This window comes from Macaca mulatta, chromosome 13 (assembly GCF_049350105.2).
Source record: "Macaca mulatta isolate MMU2019108-1 chromosome 13, T2T-MMU8v2.0, whole genome shotgun sequence".
NCBI classification, from domain to species: Eukaryota; Metazoa; Chordata; class Mammalia; order Primates; family Cercopithecidae; genus Macaca; species Macaca mulatta.
This window is the reverse complement of record NC_133418.1, coordinates 123,113,758-123,132,569: the sequence shown is the minus strand read 5'-3', so window position 1 is coordinate 123,132,569 and position 18,812 is coordinate 123,113,758. Positions and strand designations below refer to the sequence as shown.

General features: G+C 50.4%; 1 protein-coding gene across 6 annotated transcripts in view; it reads right to left on the bottom strand.

Annotated features, from left to right (window-relative positions):
* Positions 1-18,479, bottom strand: part of PXDN (peroxidasin) — a 112,684-nt gene extending 94,205 nt beyond the window's left edge. Inside the window, exon 1 of one of the 6 annotated variants that reach the window (XM_028832023.2) lies at positions 18,391-18,479. Coding sequence is in view for 2 of the 6 variants with exons in the window: in XM_028832021.2 (XP_028687854.1) it covers positions 17,850-18,049 (200 nt within the window). In the remaining 4 variants the exon portion in view is untranslated. Of the gene's footprint in view, positions 1-17,792; positions 18,169-18,390 lie in introns of those variants that run through there. The other 5 variants (XM_077958729.1, XM_028832021.2, XM_028832020.2 and 2 more) reach the window with 5 other exon arrangements.
* Positions 18,480-18,812: the final 333 nt, after the last annotated feature.

The window sequence follows — 18,812 nt, the reverse complement described above, 5'->3', positions numbered from 1 at the left end:
CACATGGCGTGTTCCTTCTGACTTCCTAATAGTATCATTAAATACAACAACGTTAGAGTTGCTCTAACCTGAAAGGCAAGATATTTTCTCCCCTAAAGAAGATTAGTTAGGGACTGCTGAACTGTTCACTGTCTTGTGCTCTTCTGCTCAAGACCGTCCTGTTCGTTTCTTTCTTTTTTCTTTTCTTGGGTCTGGCTCTACTGCCAAGCCTTGAGTGCAGTGGTGCGATCACAGCTCACTGCAGCCTTCACCTCTGAGGCTCAAGCAATCCTCCTGCCTCAGCCTCCAAGTGAGCAGCCAGGACTACAGGTGTACACCACCATATCCAGCTAATATTTGTATTTTTTGTAGAGATGGGTCTTGCCATTTTGCCCAGGCTGGTCTCTAACTCCTGAGTTCAAGAGATCCGCCTGCCTCAGCCTCCCAAAGTGCTGGGATTATAAGCATGAGCCACTGCACCCAGCCGACCGTCCTGTTCTTAACGACTAATGTAAACCCTGCAGCACAGATTCCGAGGCAGGTTTCGCTTGAGGCGGTCACACGGCAAGCGCCCCTGCTGGCAGGGTCCCTGGGCCCTCAGCACAGAGCCTCTCTCTAGAAGCTACCAGCCGGAGAATACAGTCCGTCATTATTTGCAGATTCCAAATTTATGACTTCATCTCGAAAATCAGTACTTGCAGCACCTCCGCCATTATCTGTGGACAGGCGCAGAATGGGGAAAAAACGGAGTCACCTGATACCCAGGCCCACAACTGAGCTGGTGATGCTGACACCGGCCCTCTTGTTTCCCCTCTCCTACCGTAAACAGGGTCTTTTTCAAGGTCTATTTAGGGCCACGTGTTTCACACACTCTGTGCTTTTGTTGGTGATTTTGCCATTTGAAACGGCCCGCAAGCAGTGCTGCCGTTCTGTCTGTGCTGTCCTCACAAGGAACAGGTGTGGTGGAGAAGCTCCACTCAGGAGTAGGGGATGGTGTTCGCGGCCACAGCTCGTTAATAACGTCAGTGAATCAACAATGCACAGAAACAAAGTGTCCTTCAACCAAAATGCACCCGAAACAGGACGATTTGATAAAACTTTTGTGGCCAGAGATGTAGCCCTATGAGTCCTCCAGAAGCGAGATAGGCCAAGCACTCTTTTTTTTTTTTTTTTTTTTTTTTTTTTTTTTTTTTTTTTTGAGACGGAGTCTCGCTCTGTCACCCAGGCTGGAGTGCAGTGGCCGGATCTCAGCTCACTGCAAGCTCCGCCTCCCGGGTTCACGCCATTCTCCGGCCTCAGCCTCCCGAGTAGCTGGGACTACAGGCGCCCGCCACCTCGCCCGGCTATTTTTGTATTTCTTAGTAGAGATGGGGTTTCACCGTTTTAGCCAGGATGGTCTCTCGATCTCCTGACCTCGTGATCCGCCCGTCTCGGCCTCCCAAAGTGCTGGGATTACAGGCTTGAGCCACCGCGCCCGGCCTTTTTTTTTTTTTTTTAAAGTAGAGACGGGGTTTCACCGTGTTACACAGGATGGTCTCAATCGCCTGACCTCGTGATCCGCCCGTCTCGGCCTCCCAAAGTGCTGGGATTACAGGCTTGAGCCACCGCGCCCGGCCAAAGCACTCATTCAGGGTTCCAGGGCTCTGAAGAACGCGACCACCACGGCTAACCAGGCTCCGCCCCAGGTAACAGCAGGCAGGGTGCTAGGCTGGCTGCTCTGTGAGCTCCTCCCAGTGTAGGGCCCAGTGTGCAGGTCCCACCACGACTATGGGTCTGGTAAGACCAGCTGACGGTAAGGCAGAGGCCAAACAAGCTACAGACAAGCCACACAGCACAAACTGTCAGAACTGTCACAACCTGGGATAAAGACAGAGCTGGCAAATAAACACACATGACAGGCACAAACGCTAGATGGTTTGGCTCTCAGGGCACACTGAAAATCAAACCATTTGGAGAAAAAACACATTGTAATAATCAAAATGCAGTTACTCAGCAAGGAAACACCAGCACTTACACAGGTTGTATATCCACCATCCCGGGGTGAGAGAGACGGCGTCCTCGGCCGCCAACCCTTCCCTCAGCCCTTCCTCCTCACCTGTTACAGGCTCCCCTCGGTAGGTGCAATCTGTATTCGTCCTGTAGTAGGTAAGTCACCACCGCTTAGCTACAGAGAACATCCATCCACAGGAAAATATGCAGGGGCCAGGAAGAAAACACAACAAGGTAAGCACACCGTGGGCCAACCACGTCCCTGGTGCAGATCAAAATCTCCCAGAGGGTTTCCACAGCAGGCTGGGGGAGGGGGGAGGGATAAAGTCTACACATTGGGTACAGTGTGCACTGCTCGGTGATGGGTGCAGCCAAATCTCAGAATTCACCACTAAAGAACTGATTCATGTAATCAAACACCACCTGTTCCCCAAAAACCTACTGAAATTTTTTCAAAAAGATTTCTATAGAAATGTGCCCTAAAACAATCTAGACCGAACCAAAAATGGATGCAATCACACTTTGGAAATATTGTTTGCAGGAGCAGAAAAGTAGAAACAAAGAAATGACCCATAATAAGAATTCTGTTAGGCAAATTCGGCAAATTTCAAACAAATACCGTGTGGCCATTAACAGTGATGATGGAGGCCTCTAATTACTGAACAGACACACAATCATAATATATTCCCAGATTTTAAAACCACATGTTATAGAGCAGAACATGTGTCATGACCCAATTTTTGAAAATAGATACGTGACAGATAAATATTAACAGGTAGACAAATACTGCTACACACTACACAGGTGTGAATGCTTCCGTGTGTGTGCATCTGAGGACAAAGCCCAACTAGTTAATGTTTCTCTTGAACAACAGCAATGTGAGTAATTTGTTTCATTTTGTTCATCTTTATTTTTAAATTTTTCTAACATGAACATGTGCAACTTACGTAAAAATATTTTTAAGATGTGTTGTAAAAGACAGCCGGATGGCGCAATTAGCGGGTGAAAGAGCAGGCATCATAATTCTTAGCGACAGCTTGTCGGAGAAGAAGCTGCTGAGCCCTTGTGGCATACAGGCCTGGCAGATTATACCCCTCTGTGTACCTAACCAAACTCCACACCAACAAGAGGTGAACATGGATGGGCAGTTGAGGGGTCCTGGAGAGAAGGCAGTGGGGCAAATTTCCAAAGCTCTTACAAACTGATACACAACTTTAGAATTGCGCTAAGTAAACAGGAAGAGCTGGGCCCCTTGGCTAGAGGGCAGCACCGTGGGCAGGCTCAGGGTATGACAGACGGCCCAGTCACAGGCAGGGGAGGAGGCATGTTTACATCTGAGTAAAACCACTCAAACATCCAACTCCTGGTCCCCAGAAGCCAATGATCCAGGCTGAGAATTCGGGATTCCTGCTGGCTTCCTTCTAAGCCTTCACTGGTGACCCATTACTTCTCTAATTATCCAGGGTACACATAAGGTCAAACCCAAATCTGTCCCATCCCTTAGAGAAAAGTCTTCAGTTAAGCAACTGGATTACAAGCAATCCGGCTGTGACCTATGGTTCCAGTCGCCGAAACCATTCTACCCTTAGCACAATAATCACGCTGGGCCATCATGCATAAATAAACTGCCTTTAATCCCCAAATGATAACAAAATTCTTCCTGTTAGAAGAGGAGGGAGAGAGTTTTAAAACTATCTGTGGTAGTAGTTGCTACAGCCCACATTAGAAGCTGGGTTGGGAGGAGGTAAAATCACTGTAAGTCCCAGAACACAGAAGCAAGCAAAGGGAATATCAACATCACAGACCTCTCCAAAAAGTGACAAGCAGGCAGAGCTGCTCCATCCATGTCAACAGGACACTGTTGAGGAGAGCGCGCGCGCGCACACACACACACACACACACACACACACACACACACACACACACACAAACTAGCAGGAGGAAGTTTTAAGAAAGTAAGCAATGGGCCGGGCGCGGTGGCTCACGCCTGTAATCCCAGCACTTTGGGAGGCCGAGACGGGCGGATCACAAGGTCAGGAGATCGAGACCATCCTGGCTAACACGGTGAAACCCCGTCTCTACTAAAAGTACAAAAAAAAACTAGCCGGGCGAGGTGGCGGGCGCCTGTAGTCCCAGCTACTCGGGAGGCTGAGGTTGGAGAATGGCGTAAACCCAGGAGGCGGAGCTTGTAGTGAGCCGAGTTTGCGCCACTGCACCCCAGCCTGGGTGACAGAGCAAAGACTCCGTCTCAAAAAAAAAAAAAAAAAAAAAAAAAGAAAGTAAGCAATAATTGCATGCTATTAAACTCTGGGACAGCTATGGCAAAAACTGATAAGCTCACAGCCCACTTCCGCTTCCTGGACACGCAGCTGACCTCCGCATCCCAGCACCCTTGCACCCGGGTTGAGACGTGTGCCGTCTCTCTAGTGCGCTGGGAGCAGGAACGCGGGTCAGCTCCGAGCAGGTGGGAGCAGTGAGCCTTCACATAACCTCCTCTCTCCCCTTCCGTGACAGCTTCGAGGCCAGGAACGGATGATGGTGGAGCTGCAGGCGGGGCAGAGCTGGGATCCTTGGGTCAAATTTAGAGCAAACATGTCCTTACCAAGCCAGACTAAACAGCTTGGCTTGTGACAACCACTCGCCTCCGCCTCTGCCAGAAGCGGGCAGCCACAGACGAAATTGGCCACAGCCCACAGAGCTCAGGCACGAAACACACAGCTATCCCACGGCCAACCCCCGACCGCTCAGAGCTGAACCTCCAATGAAGAGCTGCCCAGCCAAGAACATCTGCCCGGGGATTTGTGTGAGGGGGGTGAGAACTCACATTATTTTAATGCAATGAGGTTCTGCCATTGTTCAGGACACCAACTAAAGTTCAATGGCCCTGACTGAAGCAATGGCATTCCAAAGACAGACAGAGAACACCAGGATTAAGTCATTTTCATCTTTCCTTAAATTTGAGCTTGGGAATGTGAATGTGGTCATTATTTTATGATGTTATTTATTTTACCACACCTGCTTGCAGAATAATTCAGAGAAGGTTAAAAATTCAGAGAACATTTGTTTTTAAAACGTGAATGGAGATGTCTGCTTTAGAACAAGACGGGATTACAGGGGCAAGACTTTCTCTTCTGACTGAAAACACCAAACACCAAAAGACTGACAAAATACATGAAGCAACTGTTTTCAAGTGACTGGGCATCAGCCAACAGAGCACTGATCCGCGCGAGACGGAAAACAGATGCAGCGAGCAGAAAACGGCACCGGCTCATTGCCTAAGAGAGAACACGATGCTGAGAGCCCGGGCAGGCCAGGGGGCAGAACTGGCAGGACAGAGACGGGACGCCCGAGCCCTCCCGGGATAGGGAGAGAAAAGGCCCAGGGGCCTGCAGAGCGTCCAGCACTGAGCTGAGCCCTGACCCACACAAACTGCCCACAGCCAGAAAAGAGCCACCCAAATGGATTAGGGATCACAGGGCCCCACACACACTGGACCAGAAGTGAGCAGTGCCATCTCATCAGCCAGACTGGAAGCCTCACGATTCACAGGCAGTCGGTATGGGACAGGGAAGGGTCTTGCCTCAGCTGTTGAAAATGATGAGCCTTAGGTAAGGCACTGCTCCAATCCTGACCAACAAATCTTAAAAGCAAGACCTTAAAGAACCAAACTGTTTCCATATAACTGCACCAAGTACAAAGCTCAAGGATAATTATAAGAGCACAAAAATGTCCAGTGCTCACCAAAGTGAAATTCCATTGTCTGGAATCTGCTAAAAAAATGATACGGCATGAAAGGAAGGATATTACAACCCCTATTGAGAATATTAAATTATTCAATTAAAACCAACCCAGAGCAGCCACAGATGTTAGAGTTAGTAGAGTATTAAAATTATATGGCCAGGCGCGGTGGCTCACACCTGTAATCCCAGCACTTTGGGAGGCCAAGGTGGGTGGATCACGTGGTCAGGAGATCCAGACCATCCTGGCTAACACGGTGAAACCCCGTCTCTACTTTAAAAAAAAAAAAAAAAAAAAAAAAAAAACTTAGCCAGACTCTAAGGCTAGGAGTCATGACATCAAGTAGTCATGGAAGATTTGTTTTTAATGCCCATTTTCTAGAGGTGAAAATCACAATGTCTGATTTGAAAAATACATAGAATTAACAGCAAATTAGATATTGAGAAAGACTTGTTACTTTCAAGACAAAAAAACAGAAACTACCCAAAATGAAACACATGGAGAAAAAGACACAGTTACAAAAAATTAAGTGATAGATGAGTGAGCCATGGCCTCATACATGTGTAACTGGAATCTTCAAAGAAGAGGAGACAAAGGTGGGAACAGAAAACACATCTGAAGATGAAACACCCCCAAATTTTCCAAATTTGAAGAAATCTGTAAATCCACAGGTCCAAAATTTTTTAAATAAAATTAAATAAAAAATTAAAATCAAAATTAAAAAACCCAAGCATAAGAAACACAGATAAAACCACACCAAGGCATATCATAATCCAATTGCTCAACACCAGGGATAAGGAGAAAATCTTAAAAGCAGCCAGAAACACACAGATGTTCTACTGACACGATATGGGTGTCAGCAGATTTCTCATGGGAAACTATGTAAAAGGACGTTTTTAAAGCAGTGTCGGCCGGGTGCAGTGGTTCACGCCTATAATCCCAGCACTTTGGGAGGCCGAGGCAGGTGGATCACCTGTAGCCAGGAGTTCAAGACTAGCATGGCCAACATGGTGAAATCCCGTTTCTACTAAAAATACAAAAATTAGCCAGGTGTGGTTGTGAGCGCCTGTAATCCCAGCTACTCAGGAGGCTGAGGCAGGAGAATCGCTTGAACCCGGGAGGTGGAGGCTGCAGTGAGCTGAGATGGTGTGGCTGCACTCCAGCCTGGGCAACAGAGTGAGACTCCGTGTCAAAAAAAGAAAAAAAAAACAAAAACGTGTCAGAGAAAACCACCAACTCAGAATATTACTTAGCAAAATATCACTCAAAAATGAAGGCAAAGTAAAGCACTTTTTAAACATCCAAAAGCTAAAAGAACCGATTACCAACAGAGCTGCACTACAAGACTTTTTTTAGAGTTCTTGAAGTAAAAGGACTGAATTATGAACCTACGCATAGGAATAAGCAGCACTGGAAAGAATTAAAAACATGTTTGTTTATTTAAATCTCTAAAAAGATAACTGACAGCTTAAACGAAACCATAAAAGTACAGTATTGAGTTTATAACATATGTACAAATAAGATGTAGGACAACAATATCACAAAAATTGGGCCCAGATCACAGAAATAAGCTAAAAATTGCAAAAAGGTTATTCACATGAATGTTTTGGTCTCCCAGTACATAAAAGTTACATTTTCACTACAATATAGCTGATTAATTATGCAACAGCATTACATCTAAAAAAAGTACATACTTTATTATTTTTTTTTAATTTATTTTTTTGAGACGGAGTCTCACTCTGTTGCCCAGGCTGGAGTACAGTGGTGCAATCTCGGCTCACTGCAAGCTCTGCCTCCCAGGTTCACGCCATTCTCCTGCTTCGGCCTCTGGAGTAGCTGGGACTACAGATGCCCACCACTATGCCTGGAAAATTTTTTGTATTTTTAGTGGAGATGGGGTTTCACCATGTTAGCCAGGATGGTCTCGATCTCCTGACCTTGTGATCCGCCCGCCTCGGCCTCCCAAAGTACTGGGATTACAGGCATGAGCCACCACACCCGACCATACTTTATTTAAAAAATATTTTATTGCTAAAAATATTTTATAAAACACCTGAGCCTTCAGAGAATTTTCTTCTTTTTGCTGGTAGAGAACCTTGCTTTGATGTTGCTGGTTGCTGAAGGATCAGGGTGGTGGCTGCTGAAGGCTGGGGTAGCTGTGGCAATCTCTGAAAATAAGACAATGACATTTGCCGCATCTATTAGCTCTTCCTTTCCCAAAAGGTTTCTCTGTAGTATGTGATGCTGTTTCATAGCTTTTTATCCACAGTAGAACTTCTTTCAAAATTGAAGTCAATCGGCCAGGTATGGTGGCTCACCCCTGTAATCCCAGCACTTTGGGAGGCTGAGGCCGGTGGATCATGAAGTCAAGAGTTCAAGACCATTCTGGCCAACACAGTGAAACCCCATCTCCATTAAAAATACAAAAATTAGCTGGGCATGGTGGCGCGTGGCTGTAATCTCAGCTACTCAGGAGGCCGAGGCAGGAAAATCGCTTGAACCCGGGAGGCGGAGGTTGCAGTGAGGCAAGATTGTGCCATTGCACTCCAGCCTGGCAACAGAGTGAGACTCCGCCTCTAAACAAATAAACAAAGGCTCATATTTGCCTATCCTGTAAAAATTGAAGTCAATCCTCTCAAACCCTGCGGCTGCTTTATCCACTAGGTTTAGGGAATATTCTAGATCTTGTGTTGTCATTTCAACAATGTTCACAGCATTTTCACCAGAAGTAGAATTCATCTCAAGAAGCCACTTCGTATGCTCATCCGTAGACACAACTCCCCATCTGTTCTGGTTTCATCATGAAGTTGCAGCAATTCTCTCATATCTTCAGACTCCGTTTCTAATTCTAGCTCTCTTGCTATTTCCACCACATCCGCAGTGACTTTCTCCACGGAAGTCTCTGAACCCCTCAAAGTCGTCCATGAGGGTTGGAATCCACTTCTTCCAAACTCCTGTACATGTTGATGTTTTGATCCCCCATGAATCAAAAATATTCTTAATGGCATCTAGAATGATGACGCCTTTCCAGAAGGTTTTCAATTGACTTTGCCCAGTTTAATCAGAGAAATCGCTATCTATAGCAGTGATAGTTTTATGGAATAAATGCATGAAATAATAAGACTTGAAAGTCAAAATTAGTCCTTAATTCATGGGCTGCAAAATAGATGTTTTGTGTTAGCAGCCATGAAAACAACATTAATCCCTTTGCATTCTCCATCAGAGCTCTTGGGTGACCAGACGCATTGCAAATGAGCAGCAGTATTTTGAAAAGAATCTTTTTTTCTGAGCAGTAGGTCTCACCAGTGAGCTTAAAATATTCAGAGATCCATGCGGCAAACAAATATGCTGTCATCCGGGCCTTGTCTCTCCATTGGTAGGGCAGAAACACAGTAGTTTTAGCACGGTCCTTAAGACCCTAGGGTTGGGGAACGGGAAATGAGCGCTGGCTTCAGTTTAAAGTCACCAGCTGCATTAGCTCCTACCAAGAGTGTCACCTGTCCTTTGAAGCTTTGAAGCCAGGCAATGACTTCTCCTCTCTAGCTATGAAAGTCCTAGATGGCATCTTCTTCCAATAGAAGGCTGCTCTGTCCACATTAAAAATCTGTTGTTGCGTGTAGCCACCTGATCACTGATACTAGCTGGAACTTCTGGAGAACTTGCTGCAGCTTCTCCATCAGCATCTGCTGCTTCACCTTGCACTTTTATGTTATGCAGTTGACTTCTTTCCTTAAACCTCATGAACCAATCTCTGCTAGCTCCAAACCTTCCTTCTGCAGCTTCCTCATCTCTCTGCCTTTACAGAAACGAAGAGAGTTGGGGCCTTGCTCTGGATCGAACTTTGGCTGAGCAGAATGTTGTGGCTGGTTTGCTGTTCTTCCCAAACCACTAAAACCTCCTCCATAAACTAACTGATGCAAGAGACCTAGCTTTTGACTTATCTCAGCTTTTGACATGCCTTCTCACTGAGCTTAATCATTTCCAGCTTTTGATTTAAAGTAAGGGACATGCAACTCTCCTTTCACTAGCACATGGAAAGGCCACTGCAGGGTTATCAATTGGCCTGATTTCAATACTGCTGTGTCTCAGGGAATAAAGCCTGGAAAGGGAAAAGAGATGGAGGAACGGCCAGCCAGTGGAACAGTCAGAACACACACAACATTCAGGTTAGGTTTGCAGTTTTACATGGATGTGGTTTATAACACCCCAAAACAATTACAATAGTAACACCAAAGATCACTGATTACAAGGCAGCCACAATGGCTCACACATGTAATCCCAGGGCTTTAAGAGGCCAAGGTGGGAGGACTGCTCGAAGCCAGGAGTTGTAGATCAGCCTGGGCAAATAGCAAGACCCCATCTCTACAAAATAAAAACTTAAAAATAAATTTAAAAAAAAATCCAGGCATGGGGGCACATGCCTATAGTCCAGCTACTTAGGACTAGCTAAAAGTAGGAGGCTAAGGCAGGAGGATTACTTGAACCCTGGAGGTGGATGTCACAACTTAGCAAGCATACTTTAAGTATGTGCCCTTTTAAAATGTCCATTATGTCTGATAAGGCTTTTGTTTTCTTAAGTAAAAATTCTCATGTGGACAAAGGTCAAATAGGGTAACAGTCACTGGTCAAGCTTCTCCTTCTGATTTAACCGTAGAACAAAAGGCAGATGCTCCCGAAGGCTCCTCCTAAACCTCCAAAGCTCGGCAGGGCTCAACACACAGCAGCCCGGTAGGATGGAGGGTGTGGGGCTGACCGCAGCCTGCTTTCCCGTAAACACCCTGCGCTGGTGCTCGGGGCTGCTCAGATGTGCTCAGCATCTGGACAGGAGCAGGGCATGAACCCTGCTTTCCATGGGCAGATGACGCAGGAGGCAGCCAGATCTGGAATAAACAAGACGCCGAACGCGCAGGGCCCTCGGACGCCCGGAGGACGGCTGCTATTTGCCACCTCAGGCCTCCGGGTTAGGCTCCTTGGGGGTCTGTGGCTCCCATCCTCTTCACTTGAAACAGGAGGGAAAGCAACATCCTCCAGAATAAAGAAACCAATGAACAAAACAGCAGTGATGACTGATCTCGTACCTACGCCAGGGAGATCCAACCCACGAAACAGCGGACAGTCTATTCATGGTTTTGTTTGTTTTTGCCAGCTTCAGTTTACCTTGCATGAGTAATCTTCCACTCAGATGTATTTTAGGCTTTACTACTTTGCTGTGGCCTTTTGGATCTGACAAGAAATTAGATGGGGAAAAATATAAAGCCTATTTTCTTTTTTTTTTTTTTTTTTTGAGACGGAGTCTTGCTCTGTCCCCCAAGCTGGAGTGCAGTGGCACGATCTCAACTCACTGCAACCTCTGCCTTCCAGGTTCAAGCGATTCTCCTACTTCAGCCTCCTGATAGCTGGAACTATAGGCGTGAGCCACCACACCTGGCTAATTTTTGTATTTTTAGTAGAGATGGGGTTTTGCCATGTTGGGCAGGCTGGTCTCAAACTCCTGACCTCAAGTGATCCGCCCACCTCAGCCTCCCAAAGTGCTGGGATTACAGGTGTGAGCCTCCACACCCGCCTTTAATGCCTGTTTTTCAAAAAAAACTTTAAAACAAAGAAAACAAAAATTACTAGTGTTATCAATTTAGAAAAATATCTATCAATCAGTTGTATTACTTTAGCATCAAAAAAAGCATGCAGCCACCCACTAACATACGTGTGCTAAGTCATATGCATGCAGCCCAGCAGCACGCACAGTTTAACAATTCAACCATCCAGCCTCGATCCTGGGGAGCTACTGGCCCACATAGAGAGATACCACTTAACAGGCCGGGTGCAGTGGCTCGCGCCTGTAATCCCAGCACTTTGGAGGCCGAGGCAGGTGGATCACGATGGAGACCATCCTGGCTAATACAGTGAAATCCCATCTCTACTTAAAATACAAAAAATTAGCCAGGCGTGGTGGCGGGCACCTGTAGTCCCAGCTGCTCGGGAGGCTGAGGTAGGAGAATGGCGTGAACCCAGGAGGCGTAGCTTGCAGTGAGCGGAGATCGCACCACTGCACTCCAGCCTGGGCAAAAGACTGAGACTCCATCTCCAAAAAAAAAAAAAAGAGAGAGAGATACCACTAACATACAAAATATCCTGATCGGCTATTTAAGCATCAAACATGGTAAAGTTTGTCTTCTCTTAAATTGAATTCCCTGAAAAAAGGTACTTGTAAATAAATCACATTTTCTTCTGAACCCCAAAAACATATGGAACTATCACTTAAAATAATTAGTAAACCTGGGCGCTGGGAAGCATGAGAGCTCTCACATGTTGGTCACTAAAAGACCAGAGGCCGGCAGTAGCTTCTCAGCTCCAGACCCTGAGCAGGAGCCGGGAAGATCTCTGTATTCCTGAGAGATCACCCGATTCCCGGGCCTGAGCTCCCCTCCCAGAGCACTGCTGTGGGCCCGGCAGGACTTGATACATTTGCATCTATTTTAGCTTCTTCTTACTGTCATGTGCAAAGGAAAAACACTTGGATTCTCCAATCAAAAAGGTATTTATCTCATCATACGCCAATGGGAATTGGTATAACGCAAGTTATCTTCAAACTTTTTTTTTTTTTTTGAGACTAGGTCTCGCTCTGTCACCCAGGCTGCAGTGCAGTGGTGTGATCCCAGCTCACTACAACCTCCGCCTCCCAGGCTCAAGCAATTCTCATGCCTCAGCCTCCCGAGTAGCTGGGACCACAGGTGCGCACCACCAGGCCCAGCTAATTGTTTCTATTTCTAGTAGAGAAGTCGTTTCGCCATGTAGTCCAGGCTGGTCTCGAACTCCTGAGCTCAGGCAATCTGCCTGCCTTGGCCTCCCAAAGTGCTGGGATTACAGCCATGAGCCACCACACCCAGCCTGATCTTCCGACTCTTACCTAGCTTTGAGATTCATGAGGAGATCTGCCCTGCAGACTGGAATTTTGTCTTTGTTTGTGTTTACATATTTAATTTTGAACCCTGGATCTGTGCCATGGAGGCTCCTGCCTGGACGATGCAACACTCACTTTGCTTAAAAAGGCCCAGGTTTTACCCCAGGCAAGGGGCCCTCATCAGCTTCTGGCCAGCGTGTTCAGGGAAGATCAGATGCCATCCATGGCCCCAGAAGGGAGTCATGCACTCCAGACCCAGTGGCAAGGCCTCCTGCCCACTCACGGACATCTTGAAAACTGGTGTGCCACACAGACCATCTGGTCCATTAAGACAATTCCCCAAACTTCTGCTTGTGCACTAAGAATGAGTCATGCATTCTCTTTCCACTGGACTGAGCTCTGTCGGAAGGGAACTATACAGCTGCCAAACATCAGCAACTAGGGAAACTGAGTCACAACAGAGAAGCAAGCCAAGTCACCCATCCAGGGGAGAAAACTATAGAATATCACAGCCTGTGGACCCTGGATCAAGCCGCGCTTGAAGCTGGAGCTGCCCATGGATTCAGAGTCATATAGAAGGATGTGCTTTCTTTTTACAACTATTTCCTTGACAGATGAAAAAACACAGCAGGGAGGCAAGTTCTAACAATAGAAGAGCTCAATTACTCTGACTTCCTAAGGAGAGAGCACTTTGCAGACATGCAGCACTCACATATTCACATACTGGTTTTCAAAGGTTAAAGTCCTGGTGAAAGCCTGGGGGTCTCACATACTCCCCTGAAGGGCAAACTGGACATCCCAGGAAAGGTCCCAACACACACTCTCTTGGGGATGGGCCCTCTCTAAGCTTATTTTGAACACTGATAATTTTCCTCTTCTGGCCACAGAACACAGAGAGCTCTGAAGATCAACCCGTCTCCCAGGCTCCCATGCTGAGAAAATGTGTGGTCCGCCTACCACCTTGCAAAGATAGATTATCAACGTATTTTCTAAATACGTTTTAAGTATCTGTATGGTACTTTTCAAACGTATTTGCGTGACAATAATACAGTCTTTGACTCTGTCCTGCCAATAAACAGGAAGTCACCATTTGTTCTATGGAAGGCAAACACTGACACTAGCGCCTGCAGGACCCTCCCAGCAGATGCAACCCAGACTCATCCGCCTAGGGCGGAGAAGCCCCAGGCTCCCGCTCACACCCCAGGACCACTGCAGTCTCCTGCCCAAAGGAGGAGGGGCCTGGCGTCCGGGGGCTGCGGGAGCTCCCAGAAGCTGCAGTCAGATGTGAGGGAACTTCCCAGGAGCAGGAGGATGCAGAGGAGGAGGAGGGTATGGAAAGTGCTGAGGGTGGAGAGCCAGGGAGTCCCCGGCAGGCAGGCCCCTCTCCAGCACCAGCCAGCTGGCTCCCTGCGTGCCAGGCAACACCCTGTGACGTCTATCTACGTGTGAGGAGGAGAGGTCCTCTCCGAAAGGCGGCCAATTCTCCAAGGGAGGTCAGGGAAGCTCCAAGGATCAACCTCAGGGCTGATGTGACTCAGGGGCCGATGTGACTCAGGGGACGCAGTCTCCTGGACACAGGAAGTCAGTTAAAAGGCCCAAAGACCCACTCCTACCTATCAACTCTGAGCCCCAGAGGGTCTGCGGGACCTGCAGGACGGTGGAGACCCACAGAGCAGCAACACTGGAACCTTCTGCCCATGTGGACACAGGCCAGACCACCAAGAGTGCAGGTCCCAAGCGCTCTGTGCCCCCATCCCCCGTCCCACCAGGCCTGCACACACCTGGGGTCATCCTACCACTCCCAGTAAGCCCCCTCACTCTCCGGGAGCCCCCGCTGGACGGGGATTCCATGAAGGCGGGTTCCAGTCTTCTTTTCTGTGGGTGGCCCAACACACAGCACACAGCGAGGGCCTGAACACCCAGTAGATGGTGAGAAAAACTGAGAATGAGCAGCAGCTGTCTGGAGATCCTGCAGGAGGAAGAGGCCCCGCCCCGCCTGCCATGGCATCTGCCTGTAGTTTCTCTGCAATGTGACCTCCTTGAGCCCACCCCAAGCTCCACATACCCAGACCCCTCCAATGTCAGCGTTTCTGTCACAGAACTACAGTTTGGGACAATCCATGGCTTGCAGTGGCCTGGACTGTGGTGAGGATGTTGGTTTTGATGAGTCCAAGACCACAGCCTCAACCTTGGCGGCTCCAGGGAAGAGAGGAAGGCAGGACAGGAGGAGGGCGTGGAGGGCCTAGCTCCAGTGTGTCCAGCCAGCACCCGAGCGGCGCAACTGCAATGAATAACGTTTCAAATGTGACCTCCCCAAAGAAGCTGGGGTTGAGAGGAGGAAAGGAAGGGGCGTCCAACGGCAAACTTTAATACTAGCTTTGAACTACCATTGTGATAAACTTCTATTGTGTTGGATACAGAATGAAACTGTATTCAAAACCCAAGCATTTCTACACAGCTGAACTAAGTCAGGCCTCCGGAGGGGAGGCGCTCTCCAGGAGACCCTGAGGGCACTCAAAGGTCAACCCAAACTGAGCTGAGGGCACTCAAAGGTCAATCCAAACTGAGTCATGGGTGGGCTTATTTCCAAAGCCCCCAAGCCACAATTCAAACAATCCAGTATCAGACCCACTTAAACACACCTGTGGAGCATTTGAGGGGAAGGAGCAGTAAGATGTTTCCAATGGCTCTGATTTAATCTTTTGTGGAGATGGGGTGGAGATGAGTCTCTTAAAAGCAAAGGGACACTGTGATGGTTGGATGGCCCAACTAACTTTGGGGCAGGTTTTTTTTTTAATTTTCATACATAGTATGTTCCCAATTTCTACCAAAAAACTTTAATAGAAAATAATCACATATACATGAGAGCACAGTCCTGGGAGAATGCTGAAAGTGGACATGAAATGGTGCTTCACGTGTAGCATGTATCATGTATAACTGTGTCATCTCCAGCAACAGCCTACAGACCATGCCCCCAGAGACCCCTCAACATGATGTCCCCGCAGAACGGGTGTCCCTCTTCCCTCCGTCCCTGCCTCCCCAGGCTGCACTCCCTGGCGCTTGCTCATGACGTGTCCACTGTGCCTAGGTCCGCACGGCTACACCCTCACGTTCTCCCAGGGAACACAGGTCCTGCTAAAAATCACCCGGCTGGAATGCATCCAGCCAGGACTCCATTCTGGCCACCAGCGCTACCCTCCTCCTCTTGGCCACAGGAATAGCATCAGGAGCTGCCCTTCTCTCCCAGAACTTCTGTTTCCACCGCCATAAAATGGGTATGTTCATTTCTCCAGTAAAGTGTTTAGTTCTATAAGGGATTTGATCAACTTAACAGCTACCAGTCTACCTGCCTCACAGCAGCAATGTGACTCAACAGCGACCTTTCAAAGTATCACTGAAGACTGCAAAAACTCCTGAACGTATAAGACACAAATGGACGCAAATGTATCCTTTGAGGAAGTGTTGTGAGAGCTGAGGATGATGTCACCGTCTACTCTCAGCTCCTTTTTCAAATTCGGTGAGGTGTTTGTGGAGGAGCACACCATGCAAAGCGCAGCACAGGGCCCCATGTGTGTTCTACGACACTTTAACATGTTATTTTCAACAAGCAATTAATATTCCGGGACAAAGCATACCGCAAGCTTTATGAAACTGACCAGATGTGAAAAATGACTTCGGGGTCCCATTCTTCCACTGGCTCAGCAAAAATTACATTATCCAGACCCAGGGAAACCTCACCCGGTTCCATTCTAAAAGTCCACCGCTTTTGAGTGAGATGTCCCCGAGACGTCCGGCCTGGGCTGACTATTCACGGGCTCTGGAAAGAAAGCCTTGGTCTCTCTCCGGAGGAACAATTTCCCAGGGGGAGAGGAACTCGCGCCCCCGCCCCGCCCCAGGGCCTGCAGGAAGCGGCCAGCAAACCCGGCGACCCCCGGGGGGCGGTGGTCTGTCCCAGCGCTTCGTTTCGGAGATGAGCGCACTGGCCGCCACTTCCTGAACTGTTCACTCAATTATTTTACAACTTTTGCAGACTCTGGTGGTGCCAGAAAGTCCTCTGGCTCAGCTAAGAAAAGTGAAAACTATTTTTGGCATGCAGAAGAGTCGCTATAGGACTAAATCACAGTCGGCGCCTGAAACGCAGCCGCCTTCACAGAAGGTTCCGAAAACGCCGAATCCGAGTCGCTTCCGAACACAGGAGGCCTGCAGCGAACTCTGGAGGCACCTGGGTACCTGGAGCCGCGGCGCGCAGGAACGGGGATTCCTGCTGTGGAGACCGTGGCACGGGGAGGCCCGGGGGGGAGACGGGGTGTCAACCCCCACGCAACGCATCCGCTTAAACGTTTGGCGCAACCGCGAACACGGTCGCGTGGATTAGAAACGAAAGAAGCGCCCGGGGCAGAAACCCGCTCTGAGCCCCGGCTCCGTCTAGACCCGCGCGGCCCCTCTTGGGAACCCCGGCCGCCCGGCTCGCTCTGGGCGCAGGAAAAGCCCCTGAGAAGCGCAGGGCCCCCGGGACACCCCAGGAGAGGACGCTGCGGGCGGACGCGGGGGCACTGGGAGCCGGGGCGCCGCGGCCGCGGGAACTGAGGCTCCTCTGGGGAGGCGTCCCCGGCGCGGGGGGATGGGGTGGGCACCGCGCTCCAAGGGGCGGGGGAGGGGGAGAGGGCGGAGACCGGGGGAGGAGGAGGAAGGGGGGAGGAGGAGGAAGAGAAGGAGGAAGGCGGGGGAGGAGGAAGAGAGCGGAGGAGGGGAGAGAACAGGACGAGGAACCGGGGGAGGGGGGTGGGAGGACGGAGGGGGCTGCGCCGCGCTCGGGGAGCGGAGGGGGACCGAGGGGTCCTGAGCGGGGCAAAGGTGAGCGGAGGAGGAGCCGCGAACCAGAGGGAAGCAGCCGGCCCGCGGAGCTTGGGGGGCGGCGGGAGGCGAGCGGGGCTTCCCCCGGCGGCTCCAACAACTTCCCCGTCCTGCGGGGATTCCGAGTTCCGAACAAAGGCGGCTCCGGAGGCCGCGCGCACAGCGCTCTGGTCCGCCCCTCGGCGTGTCGGGCAGGGCGGACAAAGGCCCAGCGGGTCCCCCCGCCCCGGTCCCCCCACGTTCCCCTTCGGAGGTTCGCTTCTGCGTCCCGAGCCCCCAGGACCCCGCGCGCCCGAGGCCCCCTCCACCCTCCGCGCCCCCCGCCTCCGCTCACCCCTGCGCTCCCGGATCTCCACGAACCCCCGGGCCCCGCGCCCCCAGCCGCACTCACAGGATGGAGGTCTGCGGCGCCACGGCGGGCACGGCCTCCAGCAGCAGATGCATGCAGCGCACGGTGGTGCGGAAGCACAGGCAGCGGCTCGGACACCCTGCGCCCGGCTTCTGGGCCACTACGGCCAGCGCCCCCCAGGCGCAGCACAGCACAAGCGCCAGCAGGCAGCGGCGTGCGGGGCCCCTGGAGCGCTTGGCCATGGCCGACGGCGCGGACGGACGCTCGGACGCACGGAGCCACCACGGCCGGCTCCCGACTGCGCCCGCCCGGCCGCGGCCCACGTCCCAGCTGTGCGCTGGGGGCGGGGGGCGCCAGCTGTGCACATGCGCGAGGCTCCTCCCGGCCCCTCCGAATCCCCGAGGGCGGGGCGGGACGAGAACCCGGGGCCCCAGTGTCCGGCCCGGGCGCCCGTATCCAGGTGGGGCGGCCCGCATGCCCAAGGCGAGCGCTCGGGAGCGCGGAGGAGAGCATTGGCACCCCTGATTCTGCGCTCGGGACTCGGGACCCTGGGGCCTACGCGAAGCTTTTCCACTTTTCTTACCCGTGGTTTCTGCCTGCGCGCAGTACGGGGTTTTTTCTTGGCGCCTTGCTGTTTGTAACACTTTCAGAGCGCCTGCTCTGATCCAGGCACGATTGCAGGCGCGCACGCGCGCTCCTCTCTCTCCCTCTCCCTACCCGCAACCATGTAGGAAATTATTCAACGTTCAAAAAAGCCCCTTATTCCTTTTGAGGAAACTGAGGCTCAAGCCCCAAGGCGCATAGCAAGGGAGTCTTTTCGGGAAGGTTAGACCCAGGCGTTCCGGCTCCCCGGGGCCTGTCAGCTCTCTGCCGGCTGCCTGGCTCAGCACCGTTGGGAGCATGAAACGCCCTGTGTGGAGTCCTTGGCGCAGCACAGCCCCCGGGATGCTCGCGGCCTTCAGTGCCTGTCCTCGTGGGACAGTCCTAGGTGGAGACCCAGGGAAC